Raw genomic sequence first — 25231 nt, forward strand, 5'->3', positions numbered from 1 at the left:
CAGACCTGCTGTAAGGGGGACTTTTTGGTTAGACTATTTCAACTGAGATGTGTCCCAGACCATTCAAGGTGGGTAAAAATCCTTTTACTGGCTTGGATTATAAGAGGATATAAGACAGAAAAAGCCCTGAGTTGAGAGAAATGACCCTGAGAAGTTAAAAGAGGACTCGCAGACGCTCAAAGAGGAAGCCCCTGGAACCAGAAGCTGAAAGTAACAAAACCTGAGAATGAAGGACTAGCAGATGCGGACCCAGTGCCTTTCCATGTGACAGAGGTGTCCTGGATGCCAGCAGCCTGTCTTCAGAGTCCAGTTATCATCCTGATGATGCTGTGAGCTGGACATTTTCATGGCCTAAGAATTATAACTTGTAAGCTAATAAATCTCCGTTGTAAAAGCAAACCCATTTCTGGTATATTGCATTCTGGCAGCTTTAGCAAACCGAAACATGGTGGGTCGGTGAGTTTAAGAAACTGCAGAGACAAATCAGAGTTCAACCTGGTCAAAGCCTATGCCATGGACGCCACACCACGTGTGCACTTGGGTACTAGAAAAAGGAGGTGGCGAGTGATGTGCCATTCCTGAGCTGTCTTAGGCAAAATCATCAATTCACTCCTGAGTATTGTTGGTCAGCATTTCCCAGGACACTAAAGTAAATACAGAAGTTTCCATGAAATGTTTGGGAACATGTGATGACAATACTATTGACACATTTTAAAAAATAGAGACATACAAAACAACACTGTAAAGAAAAGCACTCATTAAAAACATTTAGTTTTAACCTTTCCCAATAATCTCCTGGGCTCAGTTTCCACACAGTAGCTGGAGCAGGCAGAGCTCTCTGCATCTGGACCTATTGCACTTGCTCCGAGCTGGAATCCAACGAAGGCCACACTTGGCCCCTTTGGCACCTGGACACACAGGTGGCCCACCCAGGGCAAAAGGTTTGCTCTAGAAAGAACACCATTTATCAGGGATTCGACAGTGCTGCTCATTCATGTCCTCAAGGATTTTTCATCAAACATTTACTAAGCACTAATGGCAGTAACTAAACACATTAAGAAACTAAAAAAGTGGCATTACTCAATTTCTTGTGGGTTTCTTCTAAGTCTCCCTTTGTTTACACAGAAAGAGCTCTGTACAGAAGTGCTCATGAACGCAGCACTATCTAAATAATAGAAATACTGGTTGTTTTCAATGATTTGTTAAGACAGGTAACTGGCAACAGTGGACAAGAAGGAAGCAGTACCTTCCTCCGCACTCCAAACACAACACTCCTTAGGCATTAGGCTCAGATTAAGCATCCAGGGACCTCAGGAGGCCTGTATGTCTTCGAACAATACCTCTCCACCTCCAGGTACTCGCCACCTCTTCTGCTAGCCTCCAGAGAGTTCTGGGCATCCTGGCTGCCCTCGAGGCTCTGTGGCTGACCGTCTTCAGCCTCCCCCAAAACCATAGGCTCACGACAACTCACCATTTCCAATTTCTCTTTCTCCAGCACTCCTGGGACCCACATTTCCCTCCCAATACTCAGCATGCCTTCAGCAAGACCCACTCAGAGAATGGCCTTTCTTTTACAAAATGCATAAGTCAGTGTCACTGGGTCCAAAGGAAAGCAAAATAAAAACTCTAAACCACAACAGCAACCAGGAGACATTCAAGATGGGGCAATTTACTGATGGCAATCATGGCTGCCAACAGAAACTCATCTGCAAATTTCCAGGAGCCAGCAGCCCCCTAGCTCTCTCCTCATACTCACAATCAGCTCGATGTGGCCGTCTGAGCTCGTGTGGTCTTCCATGACTGTTGCATCAAAGCCCAGTTTCTGGATGAGCTGAGCTATTTCAAGTGGCTGTATGATTTCAGGATTATATTTGACTTCTGCCTTTCCTGCCATCAAGGCAACCAGCACAGAAACAATGCCTGAAACCATCAGATCACAGTTATGACATGTGAGGCAAGGCCTCTGGGATGACAAGGTGAAAATAAATTGACAAAGAAGAATATCTCCCCTGTGAGCTTCTAGAACAAACCTAGCTATACACTGGGGTCACTTAGTGAGATTTTGATAATCAGGATACCTGAACATTAACCCAGACCAATGAAATCAGAACTGTCAGGAAAGGAGCCAGGCAGAAGTTGGAGGTCTAGACAGCTCTCCAGGTGAGTCTTATGTACAGCCAAGTTTGAGGACCACTCTTGAACAATGCTTCTCAAACTTTAATGGAATATGAATCACCTGGAGAGTTTGTCACCCAACTGATTTGGACCCAGCAGAGCTGCTGTGGGACCTGAGACTCAGCATTTCTGAACAGCTCCCAGGGGATGCCAACACTGCTGGTCCTTGGACCACACTTTGAGTAAATCTTTAGAAGACCCTGCTGGCTGCACGCACACAAAAAACAGCAGATGTCATCTGTGCCTCTCAACAACTGTTACTTAAACATTGTAGACTTTTTTCCCAGACATTTTCATAGATGGGAAAAAAAAGGAATTTCCAAAAATGAGTTTCTTTCCTCTTTCAGTCTCTAATGACTTTAAGGAGCAAAAAAAAAGAAATTTTAAGGAGCAAAAAAAAAAAACTTTTTTTTTAAAGCCTCATTCAAATAAATTAAAAGAACAGGTGTACTTTAGAAAGGATGCAACCAGGAAGCATTCAAGTTGGGAACAGAAACAGAGACATTGTAATATTATAGGTTAATTTTATGAGCTGCCAGCCCATCCATGTAGTATAAAGAAACTCCTCCAGCAACTCTGTTTGAGAATGGTGGTTCTAGAGTATGAGGAAGCTATAAAGAACAGTGAACTAGAGAGGGGAGAAAGGTATCAGAACAGAAAGACACAAGAAACAACTAGGAGGAGGCAAGAGAGAAAGTGACACAGATGGCACAGTTAAGCTATAGTGAAAATACTTTCCAGATAAAAAGTTGGGGCACCATTTCTGCTGCACTTTCAGGTTTAAGGGACAGTATACTAATGTAATCTGGAGGACAAAACTTTGGTATTTCCATCCCATTCAATGATTTACAGGAACAAAGGGAAAGAATATCTGAAACGGGAACTTTTCCACAAAGGAATTGGAGGGGAAACAGAAAATAAATTAGAAGACAAGCTAATAGAGTTATGTGCCATGAACTTTACATTGGATTTCCCATGACTAACTTCCTCAGTGAGATATTTTCTCTCATATAAATTAAATGCCTCTTAAAGAACAGAATGCTAATTGCCCAGAATGCTAGACAAACACCTGTACAATCATACAACGAACCTACTCCCAGACTCCCAGGGCTGCTGATAAGCAGTCACTGAAGCCTCTGGGCAACACTGATGCTCTGTTCTGCCGACTCTCAAGCATAACAAGGATTTGGGTCTCTCACCAGCTTCCTTCTGCAGATTCCGCTCTATGTTGGACACGCAGGACGCACAGGTCATGCCTGTGATCTGCAGAAAGCACTTCTGCAGTGGAAGTGTTGCGGAGGCCGCTGGAGACTTGGGTGAGTGGCTGGGGCTGTGGTTTACAGGGGTGCCCCCAGCTTGGGGAGCCACTTCCTGCACGGCTGCAGCCACATCCTCTGTAGTCTGCACTGGGGAAGTCCCAACGCTATGGTTTTCAACATGGCTGAAAGGAGCGTCTTCTAGGATAAAATGCCAGAAATAATACAAATTAGAAGACTAGATCTTTTTTTTTATTCCCAGAACAGTAAATGCAGAACCAACAATATTTGGATCAAAGTACTTAGAGAGGCTATATCAGGTTTGGTGTTTCCATCTCTGGCTCTCTCTCTCCTCAAACCAGAAGCAGAGAAATGTGAATATAGACATATAAAAATACATGGCTACTTCAAGAATGGATTATTCCAGTTCCCTTACAGGAAAGTCCTTTACTTTTTAAAGACTGATGTTATTAGATTGCGACCAGTTGGGTAATCTGGAATAATCCCTCCCCACCTCACGGTCCACTCCCCTAATCGCACCAGCAAAGCCCCTTTAGTATGGTCAGGTATTCACAGGTTCCAGGATTAGGATGGGGATGTCTTTGGGCGTCGTGCTGTGCATACCACATTCGTATACGCCTATGTAACTAACCATTGGCCAGATCAAGACACAGTAGAAAATTCTCATCACCTCACACTAGTTTTCTTTTTTTGTATGCTATGTGGTAGGGGTCACATTTCATTCTTTTTCCATGTGAGTATCCTGTTATTATAGTTCCATTTGTTGGAAAAAATTTTGGGGGGAGGTGCATGGGCTGGGAATCGAACCTTGGTCTCCCAATTGACAGGTGAGAATTCTCCCACTCGTCTACCCTTGCACTCCCAACCCCACATGATTTCTATGACACAAAATGCCTTTATGAATATGCAGAAAAGACAACAGCATCATTTGATGATGGATTCTCATTATTCTGAGAGAGAAGGTTGACAGTAACCTGTATTGACAACAGCCACGATTTCTGAGTTTCTCTTCTGAATAAAACTCACATTTTGGGATGTTTTACTCATTTTCGGTAAAGTGCTAAAACAACTTTTAACTCATTTGAAGAATCTAGGAACTTGAGACTCTCAGCATCTCCATGGAAGACCTCTCCTGAACTCTGCCCTTGCACCTACACCTGGCAGCACAGGTTTATGCTCCAGGACTTTTGTCATTCTTCAAAAAGATTCTGCCCATGGATTACAGACTGCCTCCACTGTACCCCAGAACCTGGAGTAGAGACTGGTATACTAGAAGCCATCCAAAAATAAGTGCTTAACAAAAGAATGTTCTTCCTGAGCCTTCACTGTGCTATTAGCTTATATGATGTTCATTGACACCCTTTCAGTAGGTATTTCTCTTATCTCCATTTTGCAAACAAAAAAGGCTCAGAGCCTAGCTCTCTGCACTGGGTTGCTAGTTCTAAATTTCCAGATACCCCTGTGGTTCCAAATGCTTCCTGATGTGGGTGATCTTTTGGGTTTCCACTCCATAACTTGTTCAGTCTGTTGGCTCTCTAGTACCTTTGTAATTAGTCCCCTGTATTTAAATTCCCTCCACTGAGCTACCCTGGAATCCACCTGTAACAGCCCATTATTTTCTCTCTTTCATTTCCTCCACAAATGCCTACAATGTGCTGGGTGCTAGTGATTCAAAGGAGGATCACATCACTTCTGGTTTGAAGATGGTCCTCAAGTGGCTCCTAGTCAACCCGGAAGGACCAATCAAATACAAACATTACAAAGTGAGCATTTAAGCGGTGTTTTAATTTGCAAGCTGCTGGCATGCAATATAACAGAAATGGAACAGCTTTTAAAAAGGGAATTTATTAGGTTGCAAGTTTACATACACTTCAAAAGCTGTAAGAATGTCCAAACTAAGGCATCCAGGAAAAGATACCTTGGCTAAAGAAAGCCACTGACATTTGGGGTTTCTGTCTCAGCTGGAAAGGCACGTGGTGACATCTGCTAGCTTTCTCTCCAGGCTTCCTCATGGGTTACCCTGAGGGTGTTTTCTTTATACATCTCCAAAGGTCTCTGGCTATGTGGGCTTTGTCAGTTTTAAAGCTTTTTTCCAAAATGGTTCTCTCTTAAAGGGCTCCAGTAAGCAACCCCATTTTGAATGGGTAGAGACACAGCTCCATGAAAATAATCAAAAAGATCTCACCCAGCAATACTGAATGAGGATTACAGAACTAGGTTTTTCTGGGGTACATAATAGCTTCAAACCAGCAAAAGCAGCTATGAAAGATGGCACTGAACGATTTCTCCTAAATTATGAATTGCCAGTGAAATACAGAACACCTAGTTAACTTTGGATTTCAGGTCAATAAATAATTTTTTTGTTATGATTATGTCACAAATATTGCATGGGGCATATTTATACTAACAATTATTCACTGTTTATCTGAAATTCAAATTTAACTAAATTTTCCCCCCATATTTTTATTTTTATTCCTATTGGCTAAACCTGGTATCCTGAATACATCTTAGGCTAAATATAATTCCTATAATTCTGCCCAGTAAAAGTCACTGCTCCTCTCTCTGTAGGCTTACTCAGTCAAATCCAACTTGTCTGCAATACATGGCATAATGCTAATTATTACTGGTGATAATGTGATGCCACTGTTAAAAAGGTGTTGAACCTCACACAAATACAGCAGATGGTAACCCTCTACTACATTTCTTAACTTTTGAGTACAGGATTTACTGTTCCATTGTTTTCCTTGTTGATTTTTGCTTTCAAATAAAATTTCTTCCTGAAACTTAAGAAACACCAACTTCAGGATGCAGTCAAGCCATGCTACATGATTTGCACAGTTCCTTTAATGGTTTGTGTGTGTACAGAGGGGAGTGCAAAATATCACAGTACAGCAAAATGTTCAAGGGGATGTACCATATTTGCATATCATAGCTCAAATCTCAGCAGTCACAGGAGGCTAGCTATGGGAAAGCCAAGTCTGCTGCGTGAGCACGGACTCCAGCTCTTCTCATCCAGGGCTCACCTGCAGCTGTAAGATACAGCTAAAAAGGCAGACAGAACTGTCTAAGAACTAGTCCAGTCAACAGATTTGTACTTAAACCCAGGGCTTGGCCCACGAGGTCTAAACAGTAAAATGAGTACCACATAGAGCCGTGCCTCACAGAACAGAACTCCAGCCCCTGGGTGACCTCTCCTCTCACAATCACCCTCTCTTCCCGAGCTGCTCCTGCTAGACATCCAGCAAGTGGGCTCCTGCGACCACAACTGAGCAACAACTGCTCGGGCCTCAGCCTCCTGAGGTCCTAGTGCTTCTTCCTTTATTTCCAGGTTCCTGGGCCACTTGTCACCACTTGCCTCAACACACCCCTTTCTTCCACACACAGGGAGTTCCTCTCTCGGCTCCAGTCTCCCGCCCTCCAGGTCTTCTTCTCCTCTCCTACGGCTGCCACTATGCAGATCTGCATTTCCAGGGCCTTTCCCCTCCCCTGAATCCAAGACCCTCAGATCCAGGCAGGGGCTCACTCCAGGCCTTCCCTTTGCTTCATGGTCCCCTCCCCTCTCTCCCGCTCTCTCCCACACACACCGTTGACCTGAAGCTATGCTTGATGGCTCAGACATCCTGGGTGCCTGTCACACCCATCCATGCTTTTCAACCCCGTATCATTTCCCACCCAGCCTCCTAAGTGGTCTCGCAGCCTCCAAGCCATACCCTGACTCCATACTGGTCTTCTGAAATAATCATCTGATCATGGGTTTCCTATGCGTAAAATCTGCCACAGCTTCCCCTGCCCTGACCATCAAACCCACACTGCCCACAGCACGACAGGCCAGGGCCTTTGGATGAGGCCCCACCTGCTGGTCCTCTGCGCTTCCACCATCCTGTCCAGCCCACTGGGCTGTCTCTCTGGTCTTTAGGCCACTGTGCAGGATGCTTTCTCTGCTTACAACGTCCCCAGGCCTCCCTTTACCCGGCTCTACTCATCCTTCTGAACGCAACCCTGGAGTCGTCCTCCCAGGGTTTTTCTGGAGCCCCCAAGTCTGGTTCAGGCACCCTGCCCTGGGCTCCCACAGGACCCCATGTTCCTCCAGCCCAGGATTTGTTCTGCTGCACTGAAACGGTTCCCTCCTCCTTGGTCTCTCCTACTGCAGCACAAGCTCTTGGAAGACACCGTGTCCTACTTGTTCAGTAAACCCATGACTGACACTTGGCCTGCCACATGGTGGAAACCCAAAAGGTGTTAAAATGATGTTGCATCTGTAGAACTCTCGCGGAAAGGAAACGAAAAAAAATTAGAGGCCAGTGAACAGCCACTAGCTAGTGGTCAATGAAAGAAGAAGGGAGCAGGGCTGGCTGCCACCTGGGGATTCTGCCCAGTGATGTGAAATTGAGGTACGGGATGCCCTGGTTGGAGAAGACTGTCACACCCACTCATGGCCATCAAGGGTGAGGATTCCATTCCCATTTTCCACACAACAGTCTCTGAAAGCCTGGACGAAGGTTCTGCAGTGAAATGTTTCTGTTATTTTGTTTTGTTTAAGCAGAAAAATCTTCAGACAAAGCGTCGACGAGAGAGAAGGGACTAATGCTCTGACAGTACTCTTTTCAGAAACCAGAATCAGAACTCTCTTAGTAAAAGAAGCCAAAAATACAGGGAGCTTAGCATCCCAGTACCAGCTATAAGAAAGGCAAAATTAAGCAATTTGGAAATTCTCTTCTCTCCATCCTGACAAATTCAACATGCAAGAAAAAGTTGCCCAATTTTGTGAACACCACTGACATGGGAAGCAGTGAGTATGGGCTTTGCACTGTGTCATAAGATGCAAAAGAAAAGGATACGACCCCGGTACGTGCTTCAAACACACCAACTACATACCAGAAAGGACTGAAGCCTCAAATCCCATGTCTTCTACAGCAGCTCTGAGCTCTTCTGGGCTAGTTGCAGAGGGCTTATAGAAAACGGTAACTGTCCCTTCAGCCGTGGAGATGAACACTCTCTGCACCCCTTCCCTCTGGGAGATCACGTTCTTGACAGCCCGGACACAGGAGGCACAGGTCATGTTTGCAACCACTAGCACCACTGATCTGCTCGCTCCTGGTGCCCGGGGGCCCCGAGGGGAACTGGAAACATGGCGATCAGAAACCCTGGGGTCTGGCAGGCGTTCCAGTCCACTCCCTTCTGCTCTTTCAGGAAGAGAAACTTTAAAGTTCCCAGGTGGAAGAGCCTCGATGGCCTCCTGCAGGGACACTGGGGAGACACAAGCAGGGTCAAACTGTACTTGGGCAGTTCTGTTCTCCAGAGACACCTGGATACTCTGAACCCCAGGGAGTTGGCCTATATTTTCTTCGATATTCAAGACACAAGATTTACAGTGCATTCCATCTACGCTCAGTTGCATGGTGACCATGTGGTGTCCTGGCTCTTCTCGGGTCTCAGAATTATTGAAACTCTGGTGAGCAGAAGCCAAAGGTCTCTTTGGGTTTGCGTTTTGTAACCGCACTATATCAATTGGTCCCAGGCTTAAGGGAGCCGTTTTGTTCTTGATGGTGGCTTCAAATCCCATGTCACTTAACTGGTCCCTGAGGTCTTCGGGCTGGATAAGGTAAGGCTGATAAGTGACCACTGCCTCCTGGGTGCTGAGTGAGACTCGGACTCGCACCACTCCTTGCAGTTTCCCAATCTTGCCCTCAATGGAGCTGACACAGGACTGGCAGGTCATGCCTTCTACCCGGAGCTTGACCATTGCTTCCCCGGCAGGTGAGGACCGGGAGGGCCAGGAGGCAGGCTTTCCTTCCATGATGCTGGACTCGTAGCCCAGATCTTCAATTTGACGGCAAACCTCCTGGAGGCCAACGGCCGATGGCATGTAGCTCACGGTTGCACGGCCCTGGTCCAGAGAAACCCTAATGGCCACGATGCCGTCCATGCTGGAAACCCTGTCCTCGACAGATTTCACACATGACTGGCAAGTCATGCCCAAAATGCTGATGGTGCCAGTTGCTGTCTGGGAAGGGTGCATGCTGTCCAGGCTACCTTCGAAGCCAACATTGTCAAAGGCAAAGCGTTGCTTCCTTGCTGGTTCCCAGGAGTGAGCAGGCCAAGGAAGTTTAGATGAAATCTAAAAGGAAAATAAATAAACACTTTTAGTACGTCTAAGTGTTTCCTCCAAATATCCCAGCTCGGCTGAAATGGAAAACAATGCTACTGCTGTCAGCCCATTTCAAGAGTACATGAATATAAAATATAAAGTATTTCTAAAATGAAAGGGCTCAGATGGGTTCTTAGTTCTGACATTCTGTGATTCTAAAGAACTGTCTACCTATCTCAATGCAACGTTTTTTTGTTTTTTGACCTAGAAGACCTGGGGGTTTCTGTAAGAAAAGACCTAGCTTATGTGCAGAGAACACAGAAGGGCAGAGAGACTGGCAGCCCCAATGTGCGGGGCCGGGGGTCCCTGGAGAGTCTCCTCACTTCCAGCTGACACCTGAAATTTCCCCCACATAACTGGGTCCTTTTAGTTCAACTCTGAGGGTCCTGCTGCAATGCAAATATCCAGAGCAGGCTACCCTTAGGAGCACATGCTGGAAGTGCGGGTCCCTAGATCCCCAGATCCGATCTGCAGGGCCCACAAGGCCTGTGGTAGGAGATCTGGAAGCACGTCCCTCCAGCAGTGAAGGGCAGGCGGAACGGGAGAAGCTGGAAGAACAGGAAATTGAGCTGAGCAAGGAGCTTCATGGTCCTGCCTCAGGCTGAGTCTTTGCCCTCCCAGGTTTGCCTAAAGTTACAGGTGCTTCACCAAATTAAATGGCTCTGCTTTCTTAATGTACCACAATGCAAGCATTTCTGATTTCTCCACGCAAGGCTGCAGCCTCAGCTGTTCTGACCATCAGCAAGGCAAAAAAGTTTCCTCTTAGCCTCCCTGCCTTGTCACACTCTTTGTGCAATCTGGTTTTACACCAGCAATATTACATGTACCAGAATTCTGGAAATGGGCCATTATGTACATACAATACAGGACAAGAAGCATATTTTTCTCTGGTCATATACAGTCCTACTTTTCTTCAGATGAATCTGAATTACAGTGGATAGCTCTTCTCCATACCCTTGTGCACAAAACATAAATCTTTCTAACTGGGCCTTCTGGGTAGTTTAAATAATTGTTAAAACAGAGACTATAAATACTTATTTGTATATCACAAAGAAAATCAGAAGCCAAGGTATGATAAATAATATAAAGAATTGTTTTTTAAAATGTTCACTGTGCATCTACTAAGAAGAGAAAAAAGGGAATAACTTATAAAACAGCAATTCAATAGATTATGGTGAATCCAATATATATCCTCAAATCATCTGTGGTATAAATATAGAAAATATCTGATAAGGATGACATGGCATATCAGTGGGAAAAATATAGATTAGCCATTTTTAGTCTATATTAGTGAACAACTGGGTAGCCACCTGGGAAATCTATTTGGAAAAATATAAATTGGGAAGCGATGATCAAAACACATTTCAGACAGATCAAAGATTAGGATGTAAAAAGTGAAATAAAAAAAATACTAGAAGGAAACAGGAGAAAAATCTACTAAAATCTCAAGAGTAGGTAAGTCCTAAATAGGACCCCCCTAAAAAATCTAGAAGCAATAAAAGACTATACATGCAATAAGGAAAAAAAGTTACTGAAACTAAGTTGAAAGATACAAGAAACTGGGAAAAAAATTGTTTCACATAGCACACTAACGCAGTATTAGTTTTAATGGGGCTAATATCTTTAATATGGCAAAGAGTTCCTTCAAAGAAAATAGGCAACAATCTAAAAGAAAAAAAAAGAGTTTACGGAAAATGAAATACAAGTGGCTTTTAAACAAATGAAAAATAATACTGAAGAGAAATTTCGTATGATGGGATCTGAGAGTGCCTATTATCCACGTTTATTAATATTGTGTTAACTATTACCACTAAAAATGCTTCCAGTTTAACAGAGTATCTAAGCTCTATTTTGCATTTATTTGATAACTGAGACTATTTTTCTCTATGTTTTAATTTCCTTTTAATTGTTCTTGTGCTTTGTTCATTTTTATTGGGATCTTGGTGATTTTCTCATGAATGAATTAAGCTCTATTAGTCTTTTGTCATGTTTTTGCATACTTACTCCCAATTTGACCTTTAGATTTTTATACTTACCTTTTTAGCAAATAGAAATGTTTTCTTAATGTAATAATATTACATAATGTACTCTGACTGAAAATCAGAAGAGAGACAATAAGCAAACAGAAAATTAAAACCATCTATTGTCTCATCATTCTAAGAAAAGCAAACCAGCATCAACATTTTGGGATTGTGTACGTGTAGACTTTTTTTTTTTTTCAGTGTGTCCTAAATAGAGAATTTTAAAACTTTCTAACTTTTCCAAAATACACTATAAAAGTCTTTTACACATAAAATATTATGTGAATTTACTACTTGGCCACGTCATTTATTTTACTGGTCTTTTGGTACTTGGCCAAGTGATTATGCCCATTTGTCCGGTCAGGCAAGTGTTGGCCTGACCATCGCTGCAAAGATATCTAGTGGCTGGATGATAAACCAGAAGGCTGGTACATTAAATCATCAGTGAGTTGACTGCATCAGTGCCTGATTACATCTGTGATCAACTATGGCATGTCTCCCATCAAGGAGATAATCCAATCCACTGAAGACTTTTAAGGAAGAGAGACTTTTTCACTGCTTCTTTAGCCAGTGAGACTTTCCTGTGGAGTTTGTCCAACCCTTCATCAGAGCTGCCAGCTTCACAGTCTTCCCTGTAGATTCTGGACTCTTCATTTCCACGGTTGTGCGAGACATCTTTATAAATTTCATATTTACAGATATCTCCTGTTGGTTTCTCTACAGAACTCTGACTCCTACAGTTCAGTGCTGGGAGTGGTTCTTGAGAAATAAAATCTTAAAAATGGGTTTCTACAATTGGTTTCCTACTCTGATTAGACTCAGAGGCACAAAGACTTGTTTCCAATAATCAGGATGGCACTGAGTTCATGGGGTGACTTGCAAAGAGAGAGACGCAAAACATCACCATCAGATTCTGCTAATTGTACACTTACATAAAGCAAGGCTCTCGGGTGAGTGTTTTTGACACTTTTACGGTATTTTACGGAATTAAGATGTTGATTAGTTGTTGTTACATATTTTGGATACAGTGATGAGGGAATGGGATGAGCTAAAGTCTTCAAATTTGAAACTTAAGCACCACTTGAATGATGTAAAAGTTTCCATGTTTGCCCTGAAAGAAAATCTCATTTCCTGTGGTCACAGACTTGAGATCTCTGAAAACCAGACATAGAGCCTTCCTGTGCAAGTAGCAGATTTACAATGTAAACTAAAATCTCAACCTTGCAGTGTGCCTGCTGCTAATGTAAGAGCATTGATTGGAAAATAATAGGATCCTGAAACATGGGATGGGGTTATATGGTTTAATAATGATGGGATGGGGAGATGGAATTCCTGGAATCTGTGGAGGCTTTGCTAGACAGACCTGTACTGCAGTGGACCTAGAGGAAAGAGCTTCCCAAAATTCAGCATACCTTGAGGAAGCAGCTTCCTAGCCTCCAGTCTGCCCAGGAGTCTGCCATCCAACCTACACCTAATGAGATTAACCCTTCACTGTCCTACCTCAGGGGCATATCAACTTTCCAGCCCTATTTCACAATCTTTTCCACAGGGACCTCGATCATTTCTCCCTCCCACAAGACATCACACTGGTCAATTATATTGATGATATCATGTTGATTGGACCTAATGAGTAAGAAGTAGCAACTACTTTAGGCTTATTGGTAAGGCATTTGTATGTCAGGGGATGGAAAATAAATCCAACAAAAATACAGGGCCTTTTACCCCAGTGAAATTTTTAGGTGTACAGTGATGTGGGGCATGTCAAGATATCCCTTCTAAGGTGAAGGATAAGCTGTTGCATCTAGCCCCTCCTACGACCAAAAAGAGACCCAACACTGAGCTGGCTTCTTTGGATTTTAGAGACAACATATTTTTCATTTGGGTGTGCTACTTTGGCCCATTTACAGAGGGACCAGAAAAGCTGTTAGTTTTGAGTAGGGACTGGAACAAGAGGAGGTTCTGCGATTATGTCCAGGCTGCTGTACAAGCTACTCTGCCACTTGGGCCATATGATCCAGCAGATCCAATGGTGCTGGGAGTGTCAGTGGCAAACAGAGATGCTGTCTGGAGCCTTTGGCACACTCATACAGGAGAATCACATCACAGACCCTTAGGATTTTGGAGCAAAGCCTTAACATCCACTGCAGATAACTATTCTCCTTTTGAGAAACAGCCTTTAGCCTATTTCTGGGCCTTAGTAGAGACTGAATGCTTAACCATGGCCACCAAGTTACCATGAGACCTGAGTTGCCTATCATGAGCTAGGTGTTGTCTAACCCACCAAGCCATAAAGGTGGGCATGCACAGCAGCACTCCAATGTAAACTGGAAATGGTATATAAGAAAAAGGACTTGAGCAATTCCTGAAGGCACAAGTAAGTTACATGAGGAAGTGGTCCAATGCACTTCTGCCACATTCCCTTCTTTTTCCCAGACCAGAGCTATGGCCTCTTGAGGAGCTCCGTATAGTCAACTGACTGAAGAAGAGAAAACTCAGGCTTGGTTTACAGATGATTCTGCACGAAATGTAGGGTCCACCCAGAAGTGGACAGCTACAGCGCTACAATCCTTTTCTGTGATGTCCTTAAAGGACAGTGGTGAGGGGGAATCCTCCCAGTGGACAGAACCACAACAGTGTACCTGGTTATTCATTTTGCTTAGAAGGAGAACTTGTCAGAGGTGTGTCTGTATACTGGCTCATGAGCTGTTGGTAATGGTTTGGCTGGATGGTCAGGGATTTCAAAGAAGTATGAATGGAAAATTGGTGACAAAGAGCTTTGCAGAAAAAGTATGCAGATAGACTTTTCTGAGGGGGCAAAAAACTTGAAGATATCTGTGTCCCATGTGAATGCTCACCAGAGGGTGACTTCAGCAGAGGAAGGTTTTTAGTAAGTGGATAAAATGACCTGTCCTGTGGATACAAATCATCGTCTTTCCTTACCTACTCCTGCCTTTGCCCAATGGGCTCGTGAACCAAGTGTGCATGTTGGTAGGGATGGCAATTATGTATGGGCTCAGCAACATGGACTTCCACTCACCAAGGCCAACTTGGCCAAAGCCACTGCTGAAACATCTAATTTGATGGCAGTAGAGACCCACACTCAGTCCCCAATACAGCACCATTCCCCGACGTGACCAGCCAGCTACATGGTGGCAGGTTGATTACACTGGTCCACTTTCACCATGGAAGGGGCAGTGATATGTTCTAATTGGAATAGACACATATTCTGGATATGGGTGTGCCTTCCTTGCACTCAATGCTTCCATAAAAACTACCATTCAGACGCCCCGCAGCAGCCGACCCGCCCGCCCTCCTCTCCCCTCTTTGTCCGCCGGTCCGCCCGCCCTCCTCTCCCCTCTTCCCCCTTCTGCTCCGGCGGCTCTCCAACCACCACGGTGCCCTCTTCCGCCTTCACCGGCTCCTCCGCCACCAGCCTCGACAGCCTTGCCACCCTCACCTTTCCTCCTCCAGAACAGCTACTGGGGGAGTGGAGACAATACAGAGGAGCTCCCAGAGCCACAACGGAGATCAAAGGGATGGCGTACCCCATCCTGGAACGGCTGACTGTCTGGGAGAACCAGCTCCGGTGAGATCACCGAGGGGCGCGGGCTTTCCTGGGCGGGACGGCAAGCGGCCGGAGTCCCTCCCTTCCTCCTTCCCAGGCCAGCTGGCAGAATTGGGTAGGCGGTCCCCTTGGGCCGCGGCGGCTAGCGTCCCCACCATGCGAGGCCCCCTGGACCAACTGAGAGAGTTGGTTTGGAAATCCCCAGACTGCGGAGAACGGTGACAGGGGGTCCCTTCCAAACACGTGACTCCCCGGTCCGACTGGGAACAGTGCACTCTCCCGGGCTGCGACAGCTGGCGCCCTTCCGCCACACTTGGCGCCCCGGGCCAACTAGGAAATTCGGTCGGGCGCTCTCACGTGCTGTGGAGGCCGGCGACCCTCCCCGCGTTCGGACCCCCGGGCCGGCTGGCACTCTTCCAAGACGCATCGGCTGCCGAAACTCCCCTACCGGCGAGAGTTTTCCAGAGTTAAAGGACCCACAACAACTTTTACTGGTGGATCCCGTAGACAAACGTGTGCCACGAGCGCCACCTACTGGGCAGGATAAGAAAAACAGAACCCAGAGATTTCACAGAAAAATCTTTCAACCTGTGGGGTCCAACACTCAGGGAAATCTGACTAAATGCCCAGACGCCAACAGAAGATAACGGATCACGCTCAAATAATTGAAAATATGGCCCAGTCAAAGGAACAAACCAATAGTTCAAATGAGATACAGGAGCTGAAACAACTAATGCTGAATATACGAACAGAAATGGAAAACCTCTTCAAAAACGAAACTGATAAATTGAGGGAGGACATGAAGAAGACATGGGCTGATCAAAAAGAAGAAATAGAAAAATTGAAAAAACAAATCACAGAGCTTATGGAAGTGAAGGATAAAGTAGAAAAGATGGAAAAAACAATGGATACCTCAATGATAGATTTAAAGAGACAGAAGATAGAATTAGTGATTTGGAGGATGGAACATCTGAATTCCAAAAAGAAACAGAAACTATCCGGAAAAGAATGGAAAAATTCAAATAGGGTATCAGGGAACTCAAGGACAATATGAACCGCACAAAATATACGTGTTGTGGGTGTCCCAGAAGGAGAAGAGAAGGGAAAAGGAGGAGAAAAACTAATGGAAGAAATTATCACTGAAAATTTCCCAACTCTTATGAAAGACCTAAAATTACAGATCCAAGAAGTGCAGCGCACCCCAAAGAGATTAGACACAAATAGGCGTTCTCCAAGACACTTACTAGTTAGAATGTCAGAGGTCAAAGAGAAAGAGAGGATCTTGAAAGCAGCGAGAGAGAAGCAATCCATCACATACAAGGGAAACCCAATAAGACTATGTGTAGATTTCTCAGCAGAAACCATGGAAGCTAGAAGACAGTGGGATGATATATTTAAGTTACTAAAAGAGAAAAACTGCCAACCAAGACTCCTATATCCAGCAAAATTGTCCTTCAAAAATGAGGGAGAAATTAAAACATTCTCAGACAAAAAGTCACTGAGAGAATTTGTGACCAAGAGACCAGCTCTGCAAGAAATACTAAAGGGAGCACTAGAGTCAGATACGAAAAGACAGAAGAGAGAGACATGGAGAAGAGTGTAGAAAGAAGGAAAGTCAGATATGATATATATAATACAAAAGGCAAAATGGTAGAGGAAAATATTATCCAAACAGTAATAACTCTAAATGTTAATGGACTGAATTCCCCAATCAAAAGACATAGACTGGCAGAATGGATTAAAAAACAGGATCCTTCTATATGCTGTCTACAGGAAACACATCCTAGACCCAAAGATAAATATAGGTTGAAAGTGAGAGGTTGGGAAAAAATATTCCATGCAAATAACAACCAGAAAAGAGCAGGAGTGGCTATACTAATATCCAACAAATTAGACTTCAAATGTAAAACAGTTAAAAGAGACAAAGAAGGACACCATATACTAATAAAAGGAACAATTAAACAAGAAGACATAACAATCATAAATATTTACGCACCGAACCAGAATGCCCCAAAATACGTGAGGAATACACTGCAAACACTGAAAAGGGAAATAGACTCATATACCATAATAGTTGGAGACTTCAATTCACCACTCTCATCAATGGACAGAACATCTAGACAGAGGATCAATAAAGAAATAGAGAATCTGAATATTACTATAAATGAGCTTGACTTAACAGACATTTATAGGACATTACATCCCACAACAGCAGGATACACCTTTTTCTCAAGTGCTCATGGATCATTCTCAAAGATAAACCATATGCTGGGTCACAAAGCAAGTCTTAACAAATTTAAAAAGACTGAAATCATACACAACACTTTCTCGGATCATAAAGGAATGAAGCTGGAAATCAATAATAGACAGAGTGCCAGGAAATTCACAAATACGTGGAGGCTCAAAAACACACTCTTAAACAACGAGTGGGTCAAAGAAGAAATTGCAAGAGGAATTAGTAAATACCTCGAGGCGAAAGAAAACGAAAACACAACATATCAAAACCTATGGGACGCAGCAAAGGCAGTGCTAAGAGGGATATTTATTGCCCTAAATGCCTATATCAGAAAAGAAGAAAAGGCAAAAATGCAGGAATTAACTGTCCACTTGGAAGAACTGGAGAAAGAACAGCAAACTAACCCCAAAGCAAGCAAAAGGAAAAAATAACAAAGATTAGAGCAGAAATAAATGAAATTGAAAACATGAAAACAATAGAGAAAATCAATAAGACCAGAAGTTGGTTCTATGAGAAAATCAATAAGATTGATGGGCCCTTAGCAAGATTGACAAAAAGAAGAAGAGAGAGGATGCAAATAAATAAGATCAGAAATGGAAGAGGAGACATAACTACTGACCGCACAGAAATAAAGGAGGTAATAACAGGATACTATGAACAACTTTACGCTAATAAATACAACAATTTAGATGAAATGGACGGGTTCCTGGAAAGACATGAACAACCAACTTTGACTCAAGAAGAAATAGATGACCTCAACAAACCAATCACAAGTAAAGAGACTGAATTAGTCATTCAAAAGCTCCCTAAAAAGAAAAGTCCAGGACCAGACGGCTTCACATGTGAATTCTATCAAACATTCCAGAAAGAATTAGTACCAACTCTCCTCAAACTCTTCAAAAAAATCGAAGTGGAGGGAAAACTACCTAATTCATTCTATGAAGCCAACATCACCCTCATACCAAAACCAGGCAAAGATATTACAAAAAAAAGAAAACTACAGACCAATCTCACTAATGAATATAGATGCAAAAAACCTCAATAAAATTCTAGCAAATCGTATCCAACAACACATTAAAAGAATTATACATCATGTCCAAGCAGGATTCATCCCAGGTATGCAAGGATGGTTCAACATAAGAAAATCAATTAATGTAATACACCACATCAACAAATCAAAGCAGAAAAATCACATGATCATCTCAATTGATGCAGAGAAGGCATTTGACAAGATTCAACATCCTTTCCTGTTGAAAACACTTCAAAAGATAGGAATACAAGGGAACTTCCTTAAAATGATAGAGGGAATATATGAAAAACCCACAGCTAATATCATCCTCAATGGGGAAAAATTGAAAACTTTCCCCCTAAGATCAGGAACAAGACAAGGATGTCCACTATCACCACTATTATTCAACATTGTGTTGGAAGTTCTAGCCAGAGCAATTAGGCAAGAAAAAGAAATACAAGGCATCAAAATTGGAAAGGAAGAAGTAAAACTATCTCTGTTTGCAGACGATATGATACTATACGTCGAAAACCTGGAAAAATCCACAACAAAACTACTAGAGCTAATAAATGAGTACAGCAAAGTAGCAGGTTACAAGATTAACATTCAAAAATCTGTAGCTTTTCTATACACTAGTAATGAACAAGCTGAGAGGGAAATCAAGAAACGAATCCCATTTACAATCGCAACTAAAAGAATAAAATACCTAGGAATAAATTTAACCAAAGAGACAAAAAACCTATATAAAGAAAACTACAAAAAACTGCTAAAAGAAATCACAGAAGACCTAAATAGATGGAAGGGCATACCGTGTTCATGGACTGGAAGACTAAATATAATTAAGATGTCAATCCTACCTAAACTGATCTACAGATTCAATGCAATACCAATCAAAATCCCAACAACTTATTTTTCAGAATTAGAAAAACCAATAAGCAAATTCATCTGGAAGGGCAGGTTGCCCCGAATTGCTAAAAACATCTTGAGGAAAAAAAACGAAGCTGGAGGTCTAGCGATGCCTGACCTTAAGGCATATTATGAAGCCACAGTGGTCAAAACAGCATGGTATTGGCATAAAGATAGATATATCGACCAATGGAATCGAACAGAGTGCTCAGATATAGACCCTCTCATCTATGGACATTTGATCTTTGATAAGGCAGTCAAGCCAATTCACCTGGGACAGAACAGTCTCTTCAATAAATGGTGCCTAGAGAACTGGATATCCATATGTAAAAGAATGAAAGAAGACCCGCATCTCACACCTTATACAAAAGTTAACTCAAAATGGATCAAAGATCTAAACATTAGGTCTAAGACCATAAAACAGTTACAGGAAAATGTAGGGAGATATCTTATGAATCTTACAACTCCAGGTGGTTTTATGGACCTAAAGCAAGAGCACTGAAGAAAGAAATAAATAAATGGGAGCTCCTCAAAATTAAACACTTTTGTGCATCAAAGAACTTCATCAAGAAAGTAGAAAGACAGCCTACACAATGGGAGACAATATTTGGAAATGACATATCAGATAAAGGTCTAGTATCCAGAATATATAAAGAGATTGTTCATCTCAACAACAAAAAGACAGCCAACCCAATTACAAAATGGGAAAAAGACTTGAACAGACACCTACAGAAGAGGAAATACGGATGGCCAAGAGGCACATGAAGAGATGCTCAATGTCCCTGGCCATTAGAGAAATGCAAATCAAAACCATAATGAGATATCATCTCACACCCACCAGAATGGCCATTATCAACAAAACAGAAAATGACAAGTGCTGGAGAGGATGCGGAGAAAGAGGCACACTTATCCATTGTTGGTGATAATGTCAAATGGTGCAACCACTGTGGAAGGCAGTTTGGCGGTTCCTCAAAAAGCTGAATATAGAATTGCCATACGACCCAGCAATACCATTGCTAGGTATCTACTCAAAGGACTTAAGGGCAAAGACACAAACGGACATTTGCACACCAATGTTTTTTTTTTTAAACAAACAAAAAACTGTATTTCAGGTGCAGCTTCATTCAGTGTTCCAACATAGTTACATTACACTTAGGTATTATTGTGCTGTCCATTTTTGAGTTTTTGTATCTAGTCCTGTTGCACAGTCTGTATCCCTTCAGCTCCAATTACCCATTATCTTACCCTGTTTCTAACTCCTGCTGGTCTCTGTTACCAATGATATATTCCAAGCTGATTCTCGAATGTCGGTTCACATCAGTGGGACCATACAGTATTTGTCCTTTAGTTTTTGGCTGGACTCACTCAGCATAATATTCTCTAGGTCCATCCATGTTATTACATGCTTCATAAGTTTAGTCTGTCTTAAAGCTGCATAATATTCCATCATAGGTATATGCCACAGTTTATTTAGCCACTCGTCTGTTGATGGACATTTTGGCTGTTTCCTTCTCTTCGCAGTTGTAGATAATCCTGCTATAAACACTGGTGTGCAAATGTCCGTCTGTGTCTTTGCCCTTAAGTCCTTTGAGTAGATACCTCTCAGTGGTATTGCTGGGTTGTAATCCATTCTGCCAGTCTATGTCTTTTGATTGGGAAATTCAGTCCATTAACTTTTAGTGTTATTACTGTTTGGATAATATTTTCCTCTACCATTTTGGCTTTTGTATTATATATATCATATCTGATTTTTCTTCTTTGTACACTTTACTCCACACCTCTCTCTTCTGTCTTTTCGTATCTGACTCTAGTCCTCCCTTTAGCATTTATTGCAGAGCTGGTCTCTTGGTCACAAATTCTCTCAGTGACTTTTTGTCTATAAATGTTTTAATTTCTCCTTCATTTTTGAAGGACAATTTTGCTGGATATAGAAGTCTTGGTTGGCAGTTTTTCTCTTTTAGTAATTTAAATATATCATCCCACTGTCTTCTAGCTTCCATGGTTTCTGCTGAGAAATCTACACATAGTCTTATTGGGTTTCCCTTGTATGTGACAGATTGTTTTTCTCTTGCTGCTTTCAAGATCCTCTCGAAATCTTTGACCTCTGACATTCTAACTAGTAAGTGTCTTGGAGAACGCCTATTTGGGTCTATTCTCTTTGGGGTGCGCTGCACTTCTTGGATCTGTAATTTTAGGTCTTTCATAAGAGTTGGGAAATTTTCAGTGATAATTTCTTCCATTAGTTTTTCTCCTCCTTTTCCCTTCTCTTCTCCTTCTGAGACACCCACAACACGTATATTTGTGCGCTTCATATTGTCATTCAGTTCCCTGATCCCCTGCTCAAGTTTTTCCATTCTTTTCCCTATAGTTTCTGTTTCTTTTTGGAATTCAGATGTTCCATTCCCCAGTTTACTAATTGTAGCTTCTGTCTCTTTAGATCTACCATTGTAGGTATCCATTGTTTTTTCCATTTTTTCTTCTTTGTCCTTCACTCCCATAAGTTCTGTGATTTGTTGTTTCAGATTTTCTATTTCTTCTTTTTGTTCAGCCCATGTCTTCTTTATGTCCTCCCTCAGTTTATTGATTTGGTTTTTGAAGAGTTTTTCCATTTCTGTTCGTATATTCAGCATTAGTTGTCTCAGCTCCTGTATCTCATTTGAACTAATGGTTTGTTCCTTTGACTGGGCCATATCTTCAATTTTACGAGCGTCATCCATTATTTTCTGCTGGTTTCTGGGCATTTGATCAGATTTCCCTGGGTGTGGGACCCGGCTGGTTGAAAGGTTTTTCTGTGAAATCTCTGGGCTCTGTTTTTCTTTTCCTGCCCAGTAGGTGGCGCTCATGGCGCTCGTCTGTCTGTGCGTCCCACCAGTAAAAGATGCTGTGGCTCCTTTAACTTGCCAATCCAAATCTCGCAGTCGGCCTGGGAAACCGCGCGTGGAGGGGGGGGTCGCCGGTCGCCGTGGCTTGGGGGAGTGCCGGTCCAAATTGCCCAGCTGGCCCGAGACGCCAAGCGTGGCAGGAGGGCCCCGCTATCCAACATTCCCAGTCAGACCGGGGAGCCACGTGCGTGGAGGGTACCCCAGTCGACAGCCGCCCCGGCCGGGAAAACGCGTGCCCCTCGGGTATCTCACCGCAGCGGATTCTCCCTGCCCGTTCAGCCGTTCCAGAATGGGGTATGCTGTCTTTTTGGTCTCTGTCGTGGCTCCGGGAGCTGTTTCGTATTGTTTCTGTTTCTTTAGTTGCTGTTCTGGAGGAGGAACTAAGACCCGCGCGTCTTACTAAGGCGCCATCTTCTCCGGAAGTCTGCACACCAATGTTTATAGCAGCGTTATTTACAATTGCAGAGATGGAAACAGCCAAAATGTGCATCAACAGAAGAATGGCTAAATAAACTGTGGTATATACATACGATGGAATATTATGCAGCTTTAAGACAAGATAAACTTATGAAGCATGTAATAACATGGATGGACCTAGAGAATATTATGCTGAGTGAGTCCAGCCAAAAACTAAAGGACAAATACTGTATGGTCCCACTGATGTGAACGGACATTCAAGAATAAACTTGAAATACGTCATTGGTAACAGAGTCCAGCAGGAGTTAGAAACAGGGTAAGATAATGGATAATTGGAGCGGAAGGGATATAGACTGTGCAACAGGACTAGATACAAAAACTCAAAAATGGACAGCACAATAATACCTAATTGTAAAGTAATCATGTTAAAACAATGAATGAAGCTGCATCTGAGCTATAGGGTTTTTTTGTTTGTTTGTTTTTTACTATTATTACTACTTTTATTTCTTTTCTCTATATTAACATTTTATATCTTTTTCTGTTGTGTTGCTAGTTCCTCTAAACCGATGCAAATGTACTAAGAAACGATGATCATGCATCTATGTGATGTTAAGAATTACTGAGTGCATATGTAGAACGGTATGATTTCTAAATGTTGTGTTAATTTCTTTTTTTTCTTTCTTTCTTTCCATTAATAAAAAAAAAAACAAACTACCATTCATGGACTTATGGAACGCCTTATCCACTGTCATGGTATTCCACACAGCACTGCTTCTGATTGAGGAACCCATTTCACAGCAAATGAAGTGTGGGAATGTGCACATGCTCATGGAATTCTCTGGTCTTACCATTTGCCCCATCATCCAGAGGCATCTAGGTTGATAAAACTGTGGAATGGCCTTTTGAAAACTGTTCTAGCTTGCTAGCTGCCAGAAAGCAATATGCCAGAAGCAGAATGACTTTTAAAAGGGGAATTTAATAAGTTGCTAAAACAAGTATATAGAAATGTCCAATCTAAGGCATCCAGGGAAAGATACCTTGGTTCAAGAAGGCTGATGAAGTTCAGGGTTTCTCTCTCAAATGGAAGGGCACATGGTGGAGACACGCCTCTAGCTAATCCAGTTTAACAACCACTCATGATTAAATCAAATCTCCAGGGAGATGATCTAATTACAGTTTCAAACATTCGATATTGATTAGGGATTAGAAGAAATGGCTGCCTTTATAAAATGGGATTAGGATTAAAACATGGCTTTTCTAGGGTCCATATATCATTTCAAACCAACACAAAAACCCAATTATGGTGCTAACTAGGTGGGAATACCTTGAAGGGCTGGGGCAGTGTTCTCCAGGAGGTTGTGTATGCTCTGAATCAGCACCCATTCCATGGTACTGTTTCTCCCACAGCTGGGATTCATGAGTCCAGGAATCAAGGGGTGGACATGGGAGTGGTACCACTCACTATCACCCCTAGTGTTTCATTAGGAAAATTTTTGTTTCCATTCTCAAAACCTTAAGCTCTGCTGGGCTACAGGTCTTAATCCCAAAAGGAGGAGTGCTCCTACCAGGAGACACAACAACGATTCCACTGAAGTACAAGTTAAGACTGCCATGTGGCCACTTTGAGCTTCTCAAGCCACTTTATCAACAAGCACAAAAGGGGATTACTGTTCTGTCTGAGGTGACTGATCCTGACAAACAAGGGGAAATAGAACTGCAACTACACAATGGAGGTGAAAAAGAGTTTTCCCGGAATATAAGAGATCCCCTAGAGCATGTCTTAGTACTACCATGCCCTGTGATTAAAGTCAATGGAAAACTGCAACAACCCAATCCAGGCAGGACTACTAGTGGCCCAGAAACTTCAGGAATGAAGGTTTGGGTCACACATTGGCAAAGAACAACAGCCAGCTGAAATGCTGTCTGATTACACCTGTGATCAACTAAACAAGGTATGTTTCTCACCAAGGAGATAATACAATCTATTGAAGACTTTTAAGGAATAAGAGAGCCTTTTTCACTGCTTCTTCAACCAGCGAGCCTCTCCTGTGGAGTTTGTCCAGACCCTTCACAGAGATGCCAGCTTCACAGCCTGCCCTACGGATTTTGTACTCTTCCACTCCTACGGTTGTGTGAGATGACATAAATCTCATACTTAGAGATATTCTCCTGTGAATTCTGTTTCTCTAGAGAACCCTGATAATACACTCACCATTAACAGCAATACTGCAGAGAAAGCCATGGAAGCAAGATGCTGAAAGCAGTGCAACCTGGAAGAGAAGGAAGACCAGCAGAGGCCACCATATGCTTTGCCATGTGGCAGAGGAGCCAAAGATCACCAGCAGCAGTCTTCAGAAAGAAAGCATTGCCCTGATGATGCCTTGATTTGGATATTCTCACAGCCTCAAACTGTTTCAGTGGACAGGGTCTTAAAGGCCCTGAAAGAAAATGCAAATAAACCCAAAGGTTTACTCCTCACTACCACAGTGTCCACGGAATGGTCGGAAACCCTCCGTACCCTGAAGAACATGGCCCAGAGATCTGTTTTATTACATAGACATTAAAAAGAGCATGGCTACCCAGGAGAAAAGAAGA

The 25231-nt window shown here is 42.8% G+C and overlaps 1 protein-coding gene across 5 annotated transcripts in view; it reads right to left on the reverse strand.

Moving 5' to 3' along the window:
* ATP7B (ATPase copper transporting beta) overlaps nt 1–25231 on the reverse strand; it is a 171368-nt gene that overhangs the window by 50550 nt on the left and 95587 nt on the right. For all 5 annotated transcript variants that reach the window (XM_077158142.1, XM_077158141.1, XM_077158143.1 and 2 more), the window contains 3 exons: nt 8328–9570; nt 3375–3632; nt 1757–1920 (listed from right to left, as the gene is read on the reverse strand). In XM_077158142.1, the coding sequence (XP_077014257.1) occupies nt 1757–1920; nt 3375–3632; nt 8328–9570 (1665 nt within the window). The remainder of the gene's footprint in view (nt 1–1756; nt 1921–3374; nt 3633–8327; nt 9571–25231) is intronic.

Source organism: Tamandua tetradactyla, chromosome 4, assembly GCF_023851605.1.
Source record: "Tamandua tetradactyla isolate mTamTet1 chromosome 4, mTamTet1.pri, whole genome shotgun sequence".
NCBI classification, from domain to species: domain Eukaryota; kingdom Metazoa; phylum Chordata; class Mammalia; order Pilosa; family Myrmecophagidae; genus Tamandua; species Tamandua tetradactyla.